Genomic DNA, 22072 nt, shown 5'->3' with positions numbered 1-22072 from the left:
GCATTGTGGGAAAGATAAAAAAAAAAAAACACCTGGCCCTAGGTAGAGGACTCAGCCTCTTGTGCTGGATGAGCCTCTGTGATTGCGTAACATCCGTGACAGCAGCAGCCATTTTTTTTACAGGTCTAATCAAAAGAACAGTGAGGATATTTCTCAAAAGCCACTGACTCACCCATTCCTGTCTCTGTCCCACTCTCCCTCCTTTCTCAGTCCCCCATCCCCCCTCTTCCCCATCCCCTCTCTCCCCCATCCCCTCTCTCCCCCCATCCCCTCTCTCCCCCCATCCCCTCTCTCCCCCCATCCCCTCTCTCCCCCATCCCCTCTCTCCCCCATCCCCTCTCTCCCCCCATCCCCTCTCTCCCCCATCCCCTCTCTCCCCCATCCCCTCTCTCCCCCATCCCCTCTCTCCCCCCATCCCCTCTCTCCCCCCATCCCCTCTTACCCCCCATCCCCTCTCTCCCCCATCCCCTCTCTCCCCCATCCCCTCTCTCCCCCCATCCCCTCTCTCCCCCCATCCCCTCTCTCCCCCATCCCCTCTCTCCCCCTCTACCTCCCCTCTACCTCCCCTCCGTTTACTCCCCAGTCTGTCCCCACACCCCTCCTCCTCTCCTCTCCTCTCCTCCATCTCTCCATCACCTTGATTCTCCCACCCTTACACAGTGCCGTGGCTCTAGATGGCCTCCATATTAGATTCTATGTACCACAAACACACTAATGTGCATCAACAGCGTCCTAGAAACATGAGTGGCTCTGCTCTTGGACCGAGCGCAGCGACGTTTCAAACACCTCTGGCCCCTTGCTGGTCCACATCATCATCAGCCTATCGGCCGATCGCCAATCGAAACGCTTGAGCTTTCGCACCGTCTGCGAGCGCGTTATCCAATGAATGACCCGTGTGCGGCCCGTTTCTCTCCTCGCCCCTTTCATCGCTCCCCTCCTCACCCCTCTCCCCGCCCCCCTCCTCGCCCCCCTCCTCGCCCCTCTCCCCGCCCCTCTCCTCGCCCCCCTCCTCGCCCCTCTCCCCGCCCCTCTCCCAGCCCCCCTCCTCGCCCCTCTCCCCGCCCCTCTCCCCGCCCCCCTCCTCGCCCCTCTCCCCGCCCCCCGCCCCCTTCCTCGCCCCTCTCCCCGCCCCTCCCTGTCCCGACGGGGTCCGTGCGTCGGCTTCCATGTGACAGCAGCTGCCGGGGTTCAGAGAGCGGGGGAGACATTGATTCGTCCTGATGGCCACGTAGGGAGACTGTGGGAGATCTCCCGCCCCCCACCCGCCCCCCCACCCGCCCCCTGTCGTCTGAGCCTATCCAGCGCTGCCCTGTCGACCCCTGGACAGGAGACGCCGGTCTGGGGAACGAATGGCGTGTCGGACTTGCGTGTTGAACATGTGGAGTTTCACCGTTTTCTTGCCGGTTAAAAGCAGCGACCAATCAATACTTGTATTGATGTGGTTGCCATGATGACTGTACTACTGTTGCTCTGCTGCATAACCTCCCATGTTTGATGTGAGGGATTTAGCCCATTTGGAGGTTGGGTAGACTGGGATAGAGTGCGTGGGGGCTGTGCATCCTGAGCACGCCCACAGTGAGGAGGCCCAGCCAGCACAGCTGACAGCCAGGAGAGCTTGCTCTGCCCTTTAATATTCATGAGGAGCTGTATATAGCCCAGGCTTCTGGGAGGGATCAAAGTGTGGCATGCTGGGGCTGGGGCAGGGGATGAGGCTGGGGTTGAGGCTGGGACTGAGTCTGGGGCTGAGGCTGGTGCTGAAGATGAGGCTGAGGATGAGGTTGAGGCTGGGGATGAGGCTGGGGTTGAGGCTGGGACTGAGGCTGGTGCTGTGCCTGGTGCGGAAAATGAGGCTGGGGATGAGTCTGGGGCTGGGATCAAGGCTGGGGCTTAGGCTGAGGCTGGGGCTGAATCTGGTGCTGAAGATGAGGCTGAGGCTGGGGCTGAGGCTGGGGCTGAGTCTGGTGCTGAAGATGAGGCTGAGGCTGGGGATGAGTCTGGGGCTGAGTCTGGTGCTGAAGATGAGGCTGGGGTTGAGGCTGGGGCTGATGCTGGGACCCATCCCCAAATCAATTTCCAACCACATCCCCATTCCTAACCCCACCTCCAAAACAATCTCCTCAGCCCCTTGGTTCTCTCCATTTCTTGAGCCTCTGTCAGCCTCTAACACCTGTATTCTGACTGTGACTATGGTCCTTGCTTCAGCACTGTGACACTGGCACTTGTGACTGTGCACATGTGACACGACCGTGAGATAGCGAGAAAAAGCGTCAGAGAGGGAAAGGGAGAGAGCATGCTCGAGAGAGAGAGAGAGAGCGAGAGAGCGAGAGAGCGAGAGAGCGGAAAGAGAGAGAAAGAGCTAGAGAGGAAGGGAGAGAGAAATCCTCCCAGTAGCTACGCTGTGCTGCTGTCGCTGGCGTCAGAGCCCCGGTGAGCTGCCTGCCTGGCCGTCCTCGCCCCCCTCAGCTCTGGCTCAGCTCCCCTGCAGACAGACAGACGCATCCTCCTCCTCCTCCTCCTCCTCGCCTCACGATGAGGCTGGCCACAGCAGCAACAGCAGCAGCAGCAGCAGCAGCAGGCAGCCCAGGCTGTCCTCTATCAGGACCGCCACACTCTCCTCTGCTTCTCCGTCTCTGAGTCCGCATTCTCATCCTTATCTCCCTCTCCCTCCCCCGACCTTCTCTCTCATCCCTCTCTCTCTATCCCTCTCGCTCTCTCTCTCTGTCTCTCTCTCTCTCTCTCTCTCTCTCTCTCTTCTCTGTCTCCGAAGGAGTAACGGGGAGAACCACCATGTAGAAAGCAGCAGCGAGGACTAAGGAACGCAGAATGGGAAAGTCCACATGGAGCGGCTCTGTACTGCAGCCGTGAGAACGGGGATCCTACTTGCCGGGACCTTTTCCGCGGGGCTGTCCTAACCGTGACCTGGATGGTCTTTCTTCTCCCGTCCTCCCAGACTGATCTGCGCATCGATTTCGCCATATCCTGGACTGGAGGAGCACTCCTCAGACCCAGATATTAGTCTTTTTTCGTCTGTGTTTCCCCCCTCGCCGGTCACCACAGTGGCACCCTTGTCTGTTTTTTTCCCCCCTCTCGATTTGAAATAGTTTTCCCCCGAAAAAGAACGCATCTTCGACCCGGCTCTCGATTGACGCTCTGAGCAACACTACCCACCGCCGTTCGCCATGGGGGAAATGACAAACAGTGATTTTTACGCCAAGAACCAAAGAAACGAGGGCAACCATGCGGCGGGCTTCGGGTGCTCCGTCCTGGAGCTGCGCGCCCTCATGGAGCTGCGGGGCCCAGAGGGGGTGGTCAAGATCCAGGAGGACTACGGGGACACGGAGGGGCTCTGCGCCAGGCTGAAGACCTCTCCCACGGAAGGTGAGTCCCAGTCACCTCCTCCTCCTCATGTTCGTCGGTGGGGGCGGTTTACTGTACCCAGAGGGAGCATGGGAAGCACACATGGGGTGTTTTTTGTTCCTCGTATATAAAAATGTATCGGAAATAGAATATATTTACGACCAGCAGTGGCGTTATTAGAGAGAGCGTGTATGAAGGTGCTGACAGTGCATGCTCTACTTTGTCACGAAAGAGCCGCGAGGCAGTGGCGCGAGTATACGATGAATGTTTGAGGACAGATTTTAAGAAAGAGTCTGGCCAGGGAGACATTTTTGAGGCAATATTCCCCAAAGGCTCTCTGTGACACACGTTCCCCTTTAAAAATGTTCAAGATGGATCTATTTCCTGTGCCCTTCTGGACATTTGAATCCCTTTTCAGTATTTATGGGCTTGCTCCCTGCCACTGCCCTCTTGGTTTTCTGTAAAGTGATAGGACAACAGCGACTGACGATTGTATATCCTGCTCCTCCCCGTCTATACTCCACACCAGCTGACACAGCTGCTATGTTTCTTAGTGTGACTGTACCACACGCAGGAGAGAAGTCGAATAGTATAAAATATGACACAGAAAACTGAATGTACACTCCATGATAAGACAGATACGGCATGAAACTGAAATAAACCTTCTTTCCTTTTACCACCTTCTGCATATCCTTATCTGTCCCACAGAGACTCTGCACTGGAAGGCAACTAAGAGAGATATTATTGAATCCTTTTTTTGCATTGTGACGGTTTATGCGCTGCAGTTTTGTGTCTGTAGAGAAATTGGATGTCCAGGTCGTGGGCATATTAGCATGAGTGGTCTCTTTGGTTTATTGCTCCAGTCAGAGGGGCTTTGACCTGCTCAGTCACTCCATACAACATATGTGACCAACGAAATACGATCGCTGACATTCACAGTGCTTGTCAACACACCGGGTCTGTATGATGTGAATAATCCCCATGGGCCCTGCCTTTCAAGTAAAAGCCCTTTGACAGTAAGTCCAATGAACTCTCTCTGCTAGCCCCTAGCCCCATGCCAGCAACACATTAGGGTTAGACCAGGCCCTGAGATGACCAGGCCTTAGGCCCAGCCATGGTCATAGGGCGGTCTAGACGGTGTAGCTGTGTGGTGAGGGTGAAGTGCGGGGGATGACACAAGAAGTGCTAGGCCTTAATGAAGACAAACGGGCACATCTAGTGGTGTTAATACGCTGGGTGGTTGGATCTACGCTCTCTCTCTCTCCCCCCTCTCTCTCTCTCTCTCTCTACCTCTCTCTCACTCTTTCTCTCCCTCTCCCTCCCTCCCCCTCTCTCCCCCCCCACTCTCTCTCTCTCTCTCTCTCTCTCTCTCTCTATACCTCTCCCTCCCTCTTTCTCTCCCTCCCTCCCCCCCCCTCTCTCTCTCTCTCTCTCTCTCTCTCTCTATATATATATATATATATATATATATATATATATATATATATATATAGAATTTATATATATATATAAATCTCTCACTCATTATCTTCTCAACCCCTCCACCCCTCTCTTCCCCTTCACCACGTTCTCAGTTTATTTCTGTCCAATCATTCTCCCGTTGACTTTCCTCCACTTCCTCTGCCCCTTTCCTCTCACCTGCTGTATGGTGATGGCGTTTCACAGGCTCTGCCTTGCCAGCGGAAGAAGCCCTATTTATTTGAAGAATCAACACATAAAACAATATATATGTATATTACATTAAATGTAATATAGAATTTACATGATGTAGAATTCCTAATTTGGGCCTGTATTCCTAAACCAAATTCTCAATGAACCGAAAACAGAAGTTTTCAAGGGACCTGTGTTTTAGACCAAGAGTTTGGTCCTTTGAAATATCCCGAACCTATTAATACCCCGCCACACATGTATGTTTGCATCACTGTGTGTAAAGTATGCCGCGGGGGTCACGTACGGATGTAGTTACCTCTCTCCTGTTCTGTAGGTGACTTCTGGGTGAACCAGCTTATGTTTCCCAGAGGCACCAAGAGTCTTTCTGGGGGTAGCTGGGAGCCTTGGGCAGGACACAGTCCACATGGAGGGAGGTTGGACATATTCCAATGCTGGGGGGGGGGGGGGGAACACAAGCTTTTTTATTCTTTTCCCATCTGTTCACGCAGCACTAAAATAACCTGCACCTTTTTCAACATGAGTCATATAGAACAAAGGCAGTGCTTCACCGAACCCTTTTCCAATACTCTGCCCGTCACCCTGTGTCCTCTTGTTCTGCTCCCCTGTCATCCCCCCTCCCCCCACACTCATCTTCCTGACTGTCTCTCTCGTCATGCTCCCCCCCCTCCTGCTTCCTCCTACCTCACATCTCTCCACCCTCCAACCTGTCTCCTCTCCTCTCCTCTCCTCTCCTCTCCTCTCCTCTCCTCTCCTCTCCTCTCCTCTCCTCTCCTCTCCTCTCCTCTCCTCTCCCTCCCTCCCTCCCTCCCTCCCTCCCTCCCTCCCTCCCTCCCTCCCTCCCTCCCTCCCTCCCTCCCTCCCTCCCTCCCTCCCTCCCTCCCTCCCTCCCTCCCTCCCTCCCTCCCTCTCCTCTCCTCTCCTCTCCTCTCCTCTCCTCTCCTCTCCTCCCCTCCCCTCCCCTCCCTCTCCTCCCCTCCCCTCTCCTCTCCTCCCTCTCCTTTTCTCCACCTCGGCTCGCCCCTCCTCCTCACAGCCACCCTCTGCTCCCATTTCTATTTCCGTTTGATGACCCATTATGTCTCAGTGGAGCACACGGCCTAGCCTAAATGGACCTGCTCTACATGTATAACCTTCATTCCCGCGGCGCACACTTTTCCTTTTCGACCGAGAACAGTCTGAGATAGCGGTTGCATTCGACGTCTGGAACAAGGTTCGCGGTTTGATTGCCACGGAGAACAATCCAAAATACTGTGCTTCAATGAGTCGACCACAACGATCCACATCATACCGCTTTTCTGTTGTGGTTTTCCCAGTGCTCACCAAAGGTTTCCTCCACAAATAACCTCAATTAAAAAACAACAACATGCAGAACAGATAGCAGTCGTGCCCATGTCCCTGGCCCGGCATGAGTGGGCACTTGGACTTGGCCTCAAATCAATATGGCTGATTACTGCCCTCGGAGTAAGGACTGGAGGATGCAGAGGAAAAATGGCATTGGTGGACATTCGAGTGTGTGTGTGTGTCGCCACTCCCAGCATGACGTCCAATCACGTGACCAATAAAGGATTCCTTCTGAATCCAGTATGTGGTCCGGAACCGGTGATTTAGATGCTTGGATCCATTTTCGTCCCAAACTGTTTGGATCCTTTCTGACATTGTTGTCAAGGACAGCGTTTCTCTTTGGCTGTCCGCGGTGCATGGAGCCGGAGAAGCTACGAAGAGGAGGGGGGCAGTTGAAGGAAGGTGGAGGAGGAGGAAGAGGGGGAGGAGAGAGGGGTAGAGAGTGGCTACAAAAGAGCAAGGGACGTGTGGCTACAGCTCCACACACCGGTTGACTCCATTTCCTGTTGCGAGGCCCCTCCGCGTGCCGTTAAACATCGTCCTCCTGAAGACTCATCCCTCACTCTTATTGGCTCTCCACTCCCCCAACCCCCCACCCCCACTCTCACACTAATCTAGTCCTCAGCCCGTGCATCTCTCGTTCCCCCCTGACACATCCTATTTAATCTCAGCCCCACCAGGAATTGCTCGGATGGAGCACAATCTCTTTTAATAAGGACAATTTCTCCCGCTCGCAACTTACGCTGTCCTCGTTCCGCCAGCGGTTCTTCAAAAGGAGAGCGGGATGGGAGCACTGGGGTGAGGGGGTGGGGTGGCTCTCGGAGGACACATTACAAAGGATATGTGGCCAATTTTCGACGGAGAAAGATGACGCTCGCATGCAGAGATGACCTTGAGGGTTCTGGGGGGGGGGGGGGGGGGGGGTTTCGGGGTTCCTTCTCTGACACAGACAGCACCGCGACCTGGGCTTCAGCGCTCGTGGATAGGAGCAGACACGCTGCTGTGTCATATGGCAGATTTATGAAACGCCGAAGAAGGTCAATGGTTGATCCAATGAAATGCGAAAACACGAGGCGCGCGCGTGTCCACTGGAGAGATGGGTGGATACATGTTCCTTGGATGCAAGTACAGTCATTGTAATTGAAGTGTTGAGTTCAGCCCAGTGAACAATACTCAGAAAACAATATCATTCAGATTTCATGGTTACACACACCCATTAAAGCGAGCGAACCTCGTGTTATCTAGTTATCGTCCCACACTTCAATTATGGAGTAATTATTATTAAAACAATTGCGAAAATAAAGGCGTTCAGCAATTTGTTAGTAAGTGGCGCCTAATCCACTTAATGGGCGACCTCAATGCTGCTGATGAACAGTGCTGCGCTTCCTATTCATGGTCCCATCAGTCATCTCTCCCCAGTCTTCCTGACTGGATCCCTTTTAGTCATGGTGGAGGGTCTCTCCCCCGGGTGGGACCGGCCACGCTCCCCAGAGCGGAGGAGCATGAAGGCTCTGGTGGGACTCTGGGAAGCAGTCTGGACAGAAGCATGCACAGTCCCTGGGAGGACTGATAACTGATTCCCCCCTCTGCACTGCATGGCTTAATCCTCTTCCTCGCCTCAGTGTTCCCATTCATCCCCACCGGTCACCATGGTACCTACTGCTGCCCGTCGCAACTAGCAGAAGTGGGACTGGGGCAGTATGTAGAGGCTGGGGCAGTATGTAGAGGCTGGGGCAGTATATAGAGGCTGGGGCAGTATGTAGAGGCTGGGGCAGTATATAGAGGCTGGGGCAGTATGTAGAGGCTGGGGCAGTATGTAGAGGCTGGGGCAGTATATAGAGGCTGGGGCAGTATGTAGAGGCTGGGGCAGTATATAGAGGCTGGGGCAGTATATAGACGCTGGGGCAGTATATAGAGGCAGGGGCAGTATATAGAGGCTGGGGCAGTATATAGACGCTGGGGCAGTATATAGAGGCAGGGGCAGTATATAGAGGCTGGGGCAGTATATAGAGGCTGGGGCAGTATGTAGAGGCTGGGGCAGTATATAGAGGCTGGGGCAGTATATAGACGCTGGGGCAGTATATAGAGGCAGGGGCAGTATATAGATTCTGGGGCAGTATATAGAGGCTGGGGCAGGGACAGTATATAGAGGCTGGGGCAGTATATACAGGCTGGGGAAGTATATAGAGAACCAGCATTGCGGTTGACCAACAGGTTACTTCCTGTTAGTGAGTAAAGACAGGAACGAACACATCATTAGCAGTAGCAGCCTGTACCCGTATCGCACCTGTGGCTACAGGATGTCCAGGTGACCGCCCACTCGCCTGACAAGCAGGGGTTCTAGGGATACGCTCTGGACTTCCTTTATGGCAGCCTTATCTAGTCAGTGTGAATGTCATGTAAACCGCTTTCTCCATGGAGGATCCTAGTACATCACATAAAAGTGCAATGCCTGGCCTCACTGTATATGTTCGTATGCTTATACAGTATCTAGCGCGTCGAAAGATAAGATAACACGTTTATTGCAGCGAGGTCTTTCCGACGATGACGAATCGAAGGTGACCGCTCAATGAGAGGGGCTACGTTGACCTGACTTGACAGCGATGGCATTATAGCTGATATGCAAAAGTCCGTTTCCTCCTCTCAGCAAGATCCCATTCGCCTCTAGCAGTACTGTGGATTAGGCCGACTACCCCTGTTCAACCTAACTACCTAACTGTCCACCCAAACTACCCCTGTCCCAACACAACAGCTCCTGTCCCCAGGACCTGCCCCCTTCAGGCCAGCGCTTGCGTCTTTCAAAGCTGGTGAAAGTACGACCTCGTGGCCTGCACTCAGACACAGGCGGACAAACAATGGAGACCATTACCCCGTATGTATATTTCCCTTACCTGTCCTGATTCTTTCATGAGCCTCTCGGGTCGTTTGCATTTAAATGCCCATCCCCATTGTGTCCAGAGCACAGCGAGGAAACATGATCATGACACCCATATGGGACCACAGCACAGGGCCACGTTCGCTCTCCCTTTCAGCCCGCTGGCTTTCCTCCCAGTACCCAGCGTGTGGGTCGGTGGGGGGCCGGCGCGAGACAGAGTTTCGGTCCACAACAGCTTTCCTCTACGTCCCTTTGCTCTCGCGGCGGTGGGGCCCAACCAGGTTTCACATGAGTGGACCTGACAACGGGTTAGTTAGGAAAACGGCGAGCACTTTGAGGACAAATGATTATTTGTTCATTGCTCATTGCAAAGCGCGATGGATTCATTGCGTGACTGACTGAGGGGTTAACCAGGCTGAGGTTACCGGCTGAAGTTACCGAGGACACTTCAACTTGACAGCTCGACAACCATGCCGACACACACACACACACACACACACACACACACTCTGCACTCAGCACTCACACACTGACGACAGATGTCTCATTAGGCCGCAGTGTGGACATCATCAGCACTACTGGGTCTCAAGCATCAGGGATGAAACAGATGTAGGATGTCTAACGAGTCATTAAAACTCTGTTCTCCTCAATGACCTTTGTTTTTATTAAGAGGAACTACATTCTCACAAGAAAAGAAATGAGGGCCTCATACAGAACAGTACAGAAGAACTTACACATCCTACATGGTATACATATTTAACATCTGAGTAACATAACGATATTGTCATTTCTTTTACCTTACACACAGTATATATACGTATATATACAGAACACGTCTCAGTAAATGTATATCTAAATCAACCTGAACTTTCAACTCCTCAACTCTTGACAGTCGAGCTATTGAATAATAGCTCATTAGCCTACGCTCTGAGCAACGTTTCTCTCACCTTTACTGAGATATTTCTCACATGATTCAGACTACAGCACCTAAAGCAAACACTGCAGCTCACCCACTCATCCATCAACCCCCACACAGCCTCTCTTTCTCTCTCTCTCTCTCTCTCTCTCTCTCTCTCTCTCTCTCTCTCTCTCTCTCTCTCTCTCTCTCTCTCTCTCTCTCTCTCTGTCTCTCTCTCTCTCTCTCTCTCTCTCTCCCACCTCTCTCTTGCTTTCTCTCTTTTGCTCTCTCTTTCTCTCTCACTGTATCTTTTGGTCTCTCTCTCTGTCTCTCTCTCTCTGTCTCTCTGTCTCTCTGTCTCTGTCTCTCTCTGTCTCTCTCTGTCTCTCTGTCTCTCTCTCTCCTTCCCCAAGCTCGTGCACGGGTGGCTATGCTTGCTCTTTCTTGGGCCGCTTCCTCCTCCAACGTCTCCTGGACGTCTCGCTGCTCATTTCTCTGCTGCTGCCGCCGCCGACACCTCCTGATGATGGAGACCTTCGTGCCAATCACCTCCACTCGCACAAAGGAGCTGGAGGACCGGCGTCGCCGGCAGGCAGTCGCCATGTCATCGTCATCATCTGCTCGCGTGCTGGAGACTGGGCGATTTGTTTGACGTCATGCCAGGGTCGCTCTGGATCAAAACGACGTGAATGCTCCAGACAGTCTCTTTCCTGAGCAGCAGAAAGACCAGTAGATTGTAACCCAGACCTCAATTCCTGTACATTACCTCGCCCCTTCGCAAAGCAAAGCTGCCATATTCATTTGTGTCAACTGTCATTTGTTTTTACCATGGCGACCACTGACCCAGTCCCGGCACCGCAGGCTCGGGTGTGCGGGGCGCGTGCGAGGCTCTTCCCCGGTGATTGCACCGGAAATCGCTTAGCGTCACTTTCCAGCCCATTGCATCCAGGACGGTGCTGGGGCCCTGGGGGGGTGGGGGGTGGTGGACGTCTCCGCCCGCACTGCCCTGCCCGCCTGAGGGATCAATTACACCGTGGCCCCGGTCACTCGGAGGAGAACGATGAGCCGGGGGGGCGCAGGGGGGGCGGCGCGATGTGGTGCAGCGCTCGTGACCGGCATGGGCCGACAGCCATATCGCTCCTACAGAGCTGGCTGACTGGCTGGTTGAAGAGGTAATTGTGCCCCAGCCCTCCTACTTCCAGGCTTCTCTTGACAGTGTCAGCAGAACAAAGAGGAGATTTTCACATCTGGCTCCGTCTGGAGACAGATCATGGCCCCACACTGAAATGAGCTGAAGATGCATTGTGGGTGATGTAGTGCATCCCAATGACTAGTGTACCTCAAGCTGTCAAGGGCTGTCCTAAATAATCATCCACAGCAAGCAGACAGCTCCCCCCACCTCGCTAGCCCGAGACGGAGAAGGAATAGAAATGGTTTCCAAAGGACATTCTCAAGGAGACAGTCAGAAATGTATCGGCAGCCACAGAGAGTCATTCTAGAAACTCCTGTAATTAGTGACCTATCAAGTGTGAGATTGGTATTTCTTGAGTTGGTAGGAGGATTTCATGTTCTACCTATCCTGTGCTCTTTTTCGAAAAAACGACGTGGGCTTCACAGTGCAAGTATCGATTCGGGAAAAAAACAACGTCAATATTTTGTATCATCACTTCCCTGTTTCCATGGAAACTAGTTTTGGACATGGCGCCGCATAGTGAAAAATGTGAATCTGTAAATCTGACATTTTGTTCCGGAGACAGCCCACTGTGGTGTAATCAATGCTGTGTTTGTGACTCGTACAGTGAAGGGGCTACGGTTTACGCCATCACCGAGTTAAATATTCAAAGGACACTGCCAGTGGAGAGGAAGAACCCTTACTCAACGCACCCTGCGTTTCCTTCCAGCTTACCCCAGGACTAGTTTAACCCCACGCCTTACCACCATACCTGTTCTAACACGTAAACCCTGTGTTACAGGAATACCTGTGGTTATTTAACGCCTAGAGTTGCATCGCAGTTCCAGATGGTTGCATTGTGTTTCGACAAAGGACATCTGAAGGTCACCTCTCTCTCTCTCCCCTTCACGTTCCCTAACAAATCCCAGGCTCGTTCCCCCAGTAGTCAGAAGCTCGTGTAGCTGTCTCTCGGAGCTAAGCTGCCCCTCGCGCTGTCAGGTTCACGGCTACTGACAAGTCTTTAAATCCAGCCAGCAGGATATATAGGGTTTCCATAGCAATCCATTTTTAGCTCTGAAAAAAAAAAGCACAACCGCTAAAATATGCAATGCTGTTCACTCTCACATTGAATAGAATTTCTCCGCAGCTGTCAAGAAAGACAACTGCTGGGTTTTAAGTACACCGTTCATTACCATTTTTGCTGGTGCGTCTGTGACAGTCACGTGACCGATTTACATACAGTATTATTGCACATAGATGTAATTGAGCAAAAAAGTTCTTGGATTTAGGTTTGGTTTTAAATATTCAAATTGCTTCAAATGGTCGGGGATGTCGGTCTTTGATCCTTCCTAAATACTGCCACCCAGTTCCACAGCTCTCTCTACATCTTCTCATTAGCAGCAGATGAGTGTCCTGGTATTATTACAGGCAGATCAATGAGGGGATTCTGTTGTAGTTTCACTCCCTCAAGTCTAAAGACCCGCACACTCTCTCCCACTCAGTAATGAGGTCTGCTCAACTCCTTCCCTTTTCATTTGATAGTGAGGCGCAAACCAGCACTCTGGCCGACCAATCCTCATTTCCCTGTTTGCTCTCCTCTTCTGCCGACTGCAGAGAGCTGAGGGGATTGGCAGGAGAAGGACATGAACTGGAAGGCAGAAAACGTCCCATCCTTTTATAGTACAGTGTCTGTTCTGTTGGTCCTCCAACCCATCTCTGTGTACTGGAGCCAACTGCTCGGTTGTGGTTATATGGGATGGGAAAACAGCCAGTCAGAGGAGTTGGCTACAGTTTATACACTGCACAGTTTGCGGTCCTTGAAATCTCATGTTCTTGATGTGTCACAAGATGACTAATTGTTAGTGTTGTAGCTCACGTGGTATATTGCAATGCATTCCTTGTAAATTATTGTGCTTTTCGAATTATATTGCAGGCTATAATGCTTGGTACATAACATTGTTTGAAGAGTGTGTTGTTTCATTCCACTGTGCCATAGCCATACAGTACAGTAAGTAATGATTGTAATATGCAGTGATTTTTTGGGATTGATGAGAGCAGAATATATATCTCGAAGCTATTAAAAAGCACAATATATTTCATAGGTTAAAGGAGCTGCAATAAACCTTCCCATATGCTTTCTCAGATGAAAAGAAAGGCTGGGAAAAACAACATGTTGTTCGCAATATGAAATGTTTATTCTTGCACTGGGTAATTTGCATTCAAAACGAACATTCTGCAGGCATCACTGGGCAGATTTGAATAGAAATTGGTTTGGAACATGTGCGTATTTACCGCCACTGTCTATAGTAAGCGTCGTTTTGGAAAGAGGAGGAGAAAAAAAAAGTCTGAAATGAACGCTCATGCCAAAAGGGGGTAGAAAGCCCCGCTTGTGACGTGAGCCTGTGTTAGCTGGTGAGTGATGCTGGTGGGGACCTGACGTCGAGCGCTGCTCGCTCGCTCGCTGCTCGGCTGGCCGAACACAAGCCCGATTACGCAAGCGGGGCTGCGTCCTGCGATGCTGCGCTCAGCCTCCGCCAATGACGAGAGAGGGCGGTTCCCCGAGGCGAGGGCCTGGGAGACACGGTGCGCGGGATCTGACGCTGTGCTGAGGAGATCAATGGGAGAGAGCCTCCATCCTCACACTGAGACAATTAAAAGGGAATTTTTAACGAGTCTATTTATAGCCGTCTGTTTCTATTTGCAACCCGGGGCATTCTTATACGACACGCAGGGACGGTTTCTCTGTGGCCCCCCCTCTGTCCTCCTGCTCCCCAGCACCAGTGTGCTTCTCCCTATCTCTCTCTTTCTCTATTATCCCCCCCGCTCTCTCTTCTCCCTCTCCATCTCTGCTTTCCTCTCTACAGTTTATCTCCCCCCCCATCTCTCTCTCTCTCTCTCTCTCTCTCTCTCTCTCTCTCTCTCTCTGTCTTCCACCTCTGTCTCTATCTCTCTCTTCCCCCCATCTCTAGCCATCTCGCTTCCCGCTGGGCTAGCTGTGTGTCTGCTGTCATAATGTTAAGCATTATCTGTCACCACAGTAACACACCCGCAGCATTCCTTCTTATCATCAGTTTAGGAAGCAAATCAGGGGGAAAATCCTTCCAGTGACTCACCGTGCAGAATATAGTGACATACCAGTTAAGGAAAAGGCTGTAATCTGAGATTTGAAAAAAGCTTTTCATGATTATGATTATGATAATTCATTTCTTAGACACAAGCAAATGTTATCATGGATGCACCGTAGATGACAATTGTTGTCGTGCTTTCCCCTCTAAAGTCGAAGCACTGTCGAATTTGCGTCTTTTTTTCGAGTGTCAAATTGGCCAGGGAGACTACAGTCTATCCCTCGTGTCTGTCTCTCCTATGTCTGATGGTATGTAGTAAAACACAAACGTTACTGAACCAATACCTCGGATCCCTGAGCTGTTAGGAAGTTAGCAGCAGCCCGACATGGATCTGAACTGGGCCTGCTTCCCGCCTCTGGCATCTAGGATCTGGCCCCAGATCAGTAGGTGGTAGGAGGAAACCACCCAAGCAGAACACACACTCCCAAACATGTACACATAGACACCCATACATAGATGTTGCACATGCCTGCACACGCACGTGTACAAATACACGTATAAAGTGCACACACACCTACACGCCAACACACACACACACAATATTTAGAAATCCTGCTAAATCCTGTTTACCCAGCTGGTGGCTCGTATACAGGGCTGGCAGTTGGTCTGGAGATCTGTCCCAATATGGAAGGCTACTGGGCCATGTCACTGCTGTTTTCATCAACAAGTGCCAAACCACTGGCATCATTGTATTACATTCGTGTGGACAACAGTGTGCTCCCTGGTCTCCAATTACAGGAAATGACATTCAGACATAGAAATATAACAATTTTAGCAAGTTATTATAGACAATCCCTCTGTCTCTCCTCTACGGGTGCTGCTCATGAAAGTTAGAACACTTGCTTATGCTGCTGGCTGTACTGTAAATGCTGCACTGTTCAGTAGTAAATGAGTCCGTTTAATTGCTGTCAGGACAGCATCTTATTGTAGCATAGCTGCAGTGTTCCGAAAAGGAACATTGCTCCCTTGGTTCTGTTACGTTCTGTAAGGAAACTGGCAGTGATAAAGTCCCAGGGTAAGAGTACAATACAGAACCTTCTAGATGTTCAGGTTAGAGCTAATGAACGGATGTTTTCTTCCATGCGCAGGCATGGAAGAAAGGAAGGCGTTCACCATGTTGCTGCTTGTTTACGTCGGCTCATTCATCTTCCTTCCAGGAGGAGTAATCCTGGTTTATTGCTAAACAAATATTTTAAAAAGCAAAGTGTGGAATGCAAAGCTTGCCGGAAACAAGACAATGATTTATGCTACACTGCATTATAGTCCTGTGGCAAGCAGAGCCAATCTTACGTTCGGATAAATGTCTCAATATTGACGGACTCTGTGATTTTCGATGCCTTTTCAAGATGAAACAACATTTGCGTAATAGCCATCATCCCCTCCTGGAAAATAGACTATAACACAACCACAGTGGGAGGGAGAAACAAAGCATAACAGCCGTACAACATGAACAGAGTTGGTTCTGACCATCTGAAGGCGAGAACGCAGCAGCAGACAGTGTACCGAGTCGATGCTTGTCACCTATGCTGTCAAATCAGCGTGTGAAGATTTCTAGTATTTTAATTGGATTGCCAGTCAGGCACAATGTGTGTCCCTGGCACTATAATGATGCCTGCAGCTGACTGTCAGCTGTGTGCTTTGAAGTTCTATCGCCTCAGCTGGCTTTGTCCATTTGTTGATGTTTGGATGATAAACTCGAGCTATCTACATCTAAATCGGCTGGAGATGGGGGAAGTGTGCAATATCAACCTTCCATGAATATACAGGCAAACTGTCTTTGAGGAAGGCCCCCACTGTATGAAAAGAAGCAACAACAAAAAACACTTTGTTTGCACGCAGCCGTTATATATTCTGACATTTCTCGGCCATTTTGATCCTATCGATAAAGGCTATTTATTTTGCGTCGGAGCGTTTTTTTTTCTTCTTTTTTGATGCAAAAGGTCAGCCTAAATATATAACGCCTCCCTTCGGAGGCTCTGCCTCTGTCTTTGAGGGATTACTCTGCCATCGCATTGGCACATCATCAGTAAAGTAGCCGGCTGGTTCTGTGGTTGCCAGCGAGGACGGCGTCGGTGCGATGCGTCTGTGTGTCGGCCTCGGCACAGGAGCTCTGGCTGCAGCCTGCTGCCGGAGTCTGGAGAGCTCATGTCAGAATCATTTGCATGGTGCACGGTGTGTGGAGGAGTGGAGGCCACAGGCCCGAGGCCCACTTCTCTACTAAACTGCCTTACGTAAGTTGGAAGAAGGCCTGTCAGTGACTCAGCAGAGTAATTGGAGGCTGTGGGGGAGGGGGGGATGGAGGGGGGGGTTCTGAGTCGAGAGAGATGTTCCGGGTTGTTCTGTTGTGATGCTCCTTTCTCCGCCTCTTCCCCTTGCAGGAGAACGTAGAATGCTAGAACACGCGAGGCCTGTTTGCATGGAATAGAGGGCGCCATTTTCGGTTCATCTTTTCCTTTTTTTGTTATCCCCCCCGTGAACAAATGATTGAATGAGTGAATGACAATTGTCTCTTCTGTCATTGTTTTCCACAGGTTTGGCAGGAGATCCGGCCGACTTAGAAAAAAGAATAGAACTCTACGGGCAAAACCTTATACCTCCAAAGAAGCCAAAAACATTCTTACAGTTAGTATGGGAAGCCCTACAAGATGTGACCCTCATCATCCTGGAGATAGCAGCCATGATCTCCCTGGGGCTGTCCTTCTACCAGCCTCCTGGAGAGGGCAGCGAGTGTGAGTACCACTGACATCACTTCCTTTTACCCAGCCCCTCAGCTTCCTGTTACGGTTCCAACACGGTAAATGCTGGTAATTATGCTACTATGTTATCGATCTTCAATAAGATGCCATTGGCCCATACCATATCATAGAAGGCCTGTACAACGATCTTATTGTTTTTAGCCTTGTTTATCTCAGACGGAGAATTGAACAGGAAAAATCGACTCCTTCAGACGGCAGGTGATGAGTCACATCCCCCGCCGTCCCGCCGCTGCCTCTTGGAAGACGTGACTTGTTCAGCTGTGGACATAATGAGCGCGTGCATGTAGACATCCGCCTCGTAGGAGCTAAACAGCCTCACTAAGGGTCCTGTTAACAAGAATGACGGTGCAGTCTGAGCTGCATCAAACGAGGGGGTACCCAGCGAAGGAGTGGTTACCGAGGGGGGGGGGGGTTTAATGAAGTGTGCCGCAGAGGAATAACCTTTAGGGGAGGGCCATACATCAAGCTGCTCGGCTGTAAAACGTGAAATGAAGACACAGCCATTAAGCAGGGGGTGGAGAAGATGCTGAGTAAGCCGTATCCATCATCATAAGCGTCGTGGAATTCAATTACACATCCGATGGAAAATGATCTTTAGATCTCAACATATTTAGAGGGGAGCACTTTCAGGTCGTCGTCCCCCCCCCCCCCCCCCCAACCCCACCCCCGAGCTTGGGGGGGCGAGAGTCTCCTCCCCCAGCTCTCCCATCTCTCTCACTCGGTGTGCCTCTCCAGCACAGCTGAATCCTGCAGCGAGTGGCATGAATTAGCTCCACGGGCCGCCTAAATAAAAGAGCCAAATGCCAATAGAATCGTTATTATGCAAATCGCTGCGTCCATCTGCGGATGGATAATCACAGTTCCATTTTAGCGAAGCGCGACTAACGCCGCAGAGGCTGTACTCCTCACATCGGAATCGAAATCCCCCCCCCCCCCTCCACCCCATATTTTAACACGGAAGATTTTCTCAAGGCTTCGCTCGTACCAACGGGGAACGCGTTCGAATCGTCCAGTGACGAACATGAGTTCTTCCGTCGCCACAGGCGTGAACATCACATTTGGAATATATCCCGTTTCACTGTCGTCGTGAACAGTTCTCGGAAACGTGTGAGCCTTGGGCCCAGTAAACGTCCAAACCATCTCTAAACACGACAGGCTGTACCAGCGTTTCCGTTGTGGCATTGCGGTCGCTGCCGGTGTTGACGCAGGGTGTCTGCGGCCCTGGCTCCGAGTGACATCGTCTTGTGTCTCCAGAGACAGATTAACGACAGTGTCTGTCTGGGTTTCCAGACCTCCCCAATGTTGTCAAGATTGAATTAGAGCCCTCCACATCTCCGGCCTCCAGCCTGCCGCCACAGCGGGCCAGATAAACGGGCCTGGCACCCCTGCACCAGCACTAGGAACCCCAGCTGAACGCTCTCTCCGCACGAGGCCAGCGGGGGAGGGACGACGTGTGGGGCAGCCTCCAACCGCACGCTTTCAAATTGTATTTATAGGTCAAAAGCTTGTGAGGGTGAGAGAGAGGGGGATGGAGTGGTGGGGTCGGATTGATTCCGATTTGCATATGAAAGGACTGGCTGTGGTGAAGGGGCGCGTTTTAATTGTTTTCATATCAAACGACGCGGGGATGAAACCGCCGCAGACAAATAGCCAAATAACTGTAATGTTGATGAAAGCTCAAACAAGTCTCCCCTGTCACATTTGCATTTCAGTGAGCCAAATGGCTGCCAGCCCAATACATTTTGTTACTTACTTCAGACATACAGCATCAGTTGCTCTGGCTTGTTCCATTTTATAAAGGGAACGCCTGCCTCTGTGCGACACACTGTGTTTCATCCAAATGAGCAGCCATATTTAGTGCGTTTCAGTTGCTTGAGTGCGATGCCATAAAACTTCGAAAGCGGTTCGGGTTGGCAGTTCAGGACCACGGACAGCTTCAAATCATCTGCATGGCGTCGTACACAGCCCATGTGCCGCAGGTGATGAATCGAAACCATCGCATCCATTTGAATTTGATTCAACCGAGAACCAAGCCGCGTGAAGTGAAGTAGATTTCGGCAAGATTTGCTAGATCGATTTTCATCAGGTGGCATAGTTTGTGTATCGACTTTGGCAGAATAACAGCTCCCTCCTCTCTCCTCAGAGAGTTGCTGCTTTACTGAAAGTCAGTGTGCATCCACTCTGCTCTAGGACCAGCAGCACACCAGCCTCACTGCTCAGTGGATTGGTAAATGGTCTGGCCACCAGCTCCATCTCAAGACAAAAACATTTACAACATGCAGCAATCCACCATGCAGCTGCAGCCAGCAGCCAGCATAGAGAACCAGAACCGGTTAAACCCAGGGGGTTCTCCCTGCTCAGCTAACACCGGGCCTGGGTCTTAACAAGCCTCTCCCTCACCTCAGTGGTTCCCCGCCCTGCCGAGGCCCATTAGACCCTCCAGAACAGGCCTGCAGGGAGCCGACACGTGGTCGATCTGGCTGATGGCAGAGGCATCCAGTGGAGTTCTAGTGCGTTCTACTGAGACGTAATGGCTCCACTGAGGGCTGTAGGGCCTGTTCTGCCTGTGGGAAGGCAGAGAAATAGAGGCTTTCCGGAGAAATAGATGGAGCAACGTTAGCCTGTGATGAATGTTTATCCATTACGAAGTAGACTGCAATCCCTCAAGCAGGACTGAGAAGAGTTAGGGGAAGGATCAAACCCTGAAGGTCTTTCCTCTGCCGGGCAACGTCAAAATGTTTGGGACCAGTTTTACAGTATGTCATTGGGGGGGAAATATATGTTCAACCATTTTCTCTCGTAGCCTTGCAGAACAGACGTGTGGGTGCACGCGTGTTTCCCCCCATGTGACCCCCCATGTGACCCCCCCATGTGACCCCCCCATGTGACCCCCTTGTGACCCCCCCATGTGACCCCCCATGTGACCCCCCCATGTGACCCCCCATGTGACCCCCCCATGTGACCCCCCCATGTGACCCCCCATGTGACCCCCTTGTGACCCCCCCATGTGACCCCCCATGTGACCCCCCCATGTGACCCCCCCATGTGACCCCCCTATATGACCCCCCATGTGACCCCCGTTGTGACCCCTGTGTGACCCCCCATGGGACCTCCATGTGACCCCCTTGTGACCCCCCGTGTGACCCCCGTGTGTGTCCCCACAGTCTGCGGCAGTGCCGAAGCCGGGGCGGAAGACGAGGGCGAGGCGGAGGCCGGCTGGATCGAGGGCGCCGCCATCCTGCTGTCGGTCGTGTGCGTGGTGCTGGTGACGGCCTTCAACGACTGGAGCAAGGAGAAGCAGTTCAGGGGGTTGCAGAACCGCATCGAGCAGGAGCAGAAGTTCCAGGTGGTGCGCGGCGCACAGGTCATACAGCTGCCCGTGGCTGACATAGTGGTCGGGGACATCGCCCAGATCAAGTATGGTACGTGTGGACGGGATCTCCAAATGGCTGGCGGACGATTCCCAAGTGGAAGATTCAGTCCGTCTGCTTAATGCTGCGGTAGAACTGTGGAAAGTTCTAGACACGGAAGAGTCATACTTTCATGTTAGGATGTCCCTCACGCGTCCCTGAACAGATGCCAGGCATGTCAGGAGCAGCTCTTCCTCTCTTGTTCCCCAGGTGACCTGCTTCCCGCCGATGGGATCTTGATACAAGGGAACGATGTGAAGATCGACGAGAGCTCTCTGACCGGAGAGTCGGACCACGTCAAGAAGGCTGCGGACAAGGACCCCATGCTGTTGTCCGGTAGGTTCCTGCCCTTCTGGGCTGCAGAAGAAAGGAATTTGGTGTTCTCTTGAGACACACTGGACAGTACAGGCAAGAGGGAAGGAGGAGTCAGTAGAGGGGGAAGTCAGTGTTTCTAATGCTCGATGAAGTCTATTATTCCAGCCTGTCATCTTCATGGTAAAGAAGGTTCTTAATTATGATTTGAATATCAACGCAAAGAGAAACATGCTTCATCTTGAAATGCTGTGTTCTATTATTTTTTTTCTCGCTTTGTTGCTTTCCCATATACAGACAGATAATTATTGTATGCCGTAGGATTCAGGGAAATTTTATTTGACATCTGTCACCAGTTATTTTATTCTGGGTGATAATTTTCCTATCTGCCATGTGCTCTAATTGCATTTTTTTTCTTCTTTTTTTCAATCTGACATCGGTTAGCCTTCCAATTCATTATATCTTCAGTGTTTGTTGGGTTTGCATTATTCAGGCTGAAAATATTTGATCCTATTAGACTTGTGTCAGTGTTTTGACCGGTTTTCTCTTCCTATCTGCCCCTCCTCCCCTCCATCCCCTCTCCCCACCGCCCAGGTACCCATGTGATGGAGGGGTCAGGCCGCATGGTCGTGACAGCCGTCGGGGTCAACTCTCAGACGGGCATCATTTTCACCCTGCTGGGCGCAGGAGAGATAGGGGAGGAGGAGAAGAAAGAGAAGAAAGGTGTGTGTGCTGTGCTCCAACATGACCTGCTGCTGAGACTGTACACACACACACACACACACGTCTTCACAAGCAGGAACGTGTACACCATCACTCGCACGCACACACAGACACGCACACACGCACAGAGACGCAACAAACGACTTGCGTGGGTTCGAAAAGTGTGTTTCTCCAAGGGGACTGCGTTGTATCTGCACTGCTGTATTTCTAACCGAGATTTAACCGTAGCGTTTTCTTCACACCACCCTGTATGAATCTGAAAAGACGACGTCTAAATTCACCCACCGTCATTATAGACACCGACCTTCTCCACGGAACAGTGTTTCCAGAAGGTCATCATCGTATCACGGAACCACACGTCGGAGCCGGTTCCCTTTGCTCCAGTGTACCACTGTGGGGCTGTGGGGGGCTGTGGGGGGCTGTGGGGGGCTGT

The 22072-nt window shown here is 51.6% G+C and overlaps 1 protein-coding gene across 9 annotated transcripts in view; it reads left to right on the top strand.

Annotated features, from left to right (window-relative positions):
* atp2b2 (ATPase plasma membrane Ca2+ transporting 2) overlaps nucleotides 1–22072 on the top strand; it is a 55237-nt gene that overhangs the window by 9497 nt on the left and 23668 nt on the right. For 7 of the 9 annotated variants that reach the window (XM_084704585.1, XM_084704584.1, XM_084704583.1 and 4 more), the window contains exons 2-6: nucleotides 2768–3378; nucleotides 16970–17167; nucleotides 20359–20616; nucleotides 20815–20940; nucleotides 21511–21639. In XM_084704585.1, coding sequence (XP_084560711.1) covers nucleotides 3180–3378; nucleotides 16970–17167; nucleotides 20359–20616; nucleotides 20815–20940; nucleotides 21511–21639 — 910 coding nt within the window. In that variant the 5' untranslated portion in view covers nucleotides 2768–3179. Of the gene's footprint in view, nucleotides 1–2685; nucleotides 3379–16969; nucleotides 17168–20358; nucleotides 20617–20814; nucleotides 20941–21510; nucleotides 21640–22072 lie in introns of those variants that run through there. The other 2 variants (XM_084704588.1, XM_084704587.1) reach the window with 1 other exon arrangement.

The sequence above is a fragment of the Hypomesus nipponensis genome, chromosome 9 (genome assembly GCF_054491055.1).
Source record: "Hypomesus nipponensis isolate SF chromosome 9, ASM5449105v1, whole genome shotgun sequence".
NCBI lineage: Eukaryota > Metazoa > Chordata > Actinopteri > Osmeriformes > Osmeridae > Hypomesus > Hypomesus nipponensis.
This window is presented reverse-complemented; position numbering and strand designations above follow the sequence as displayed.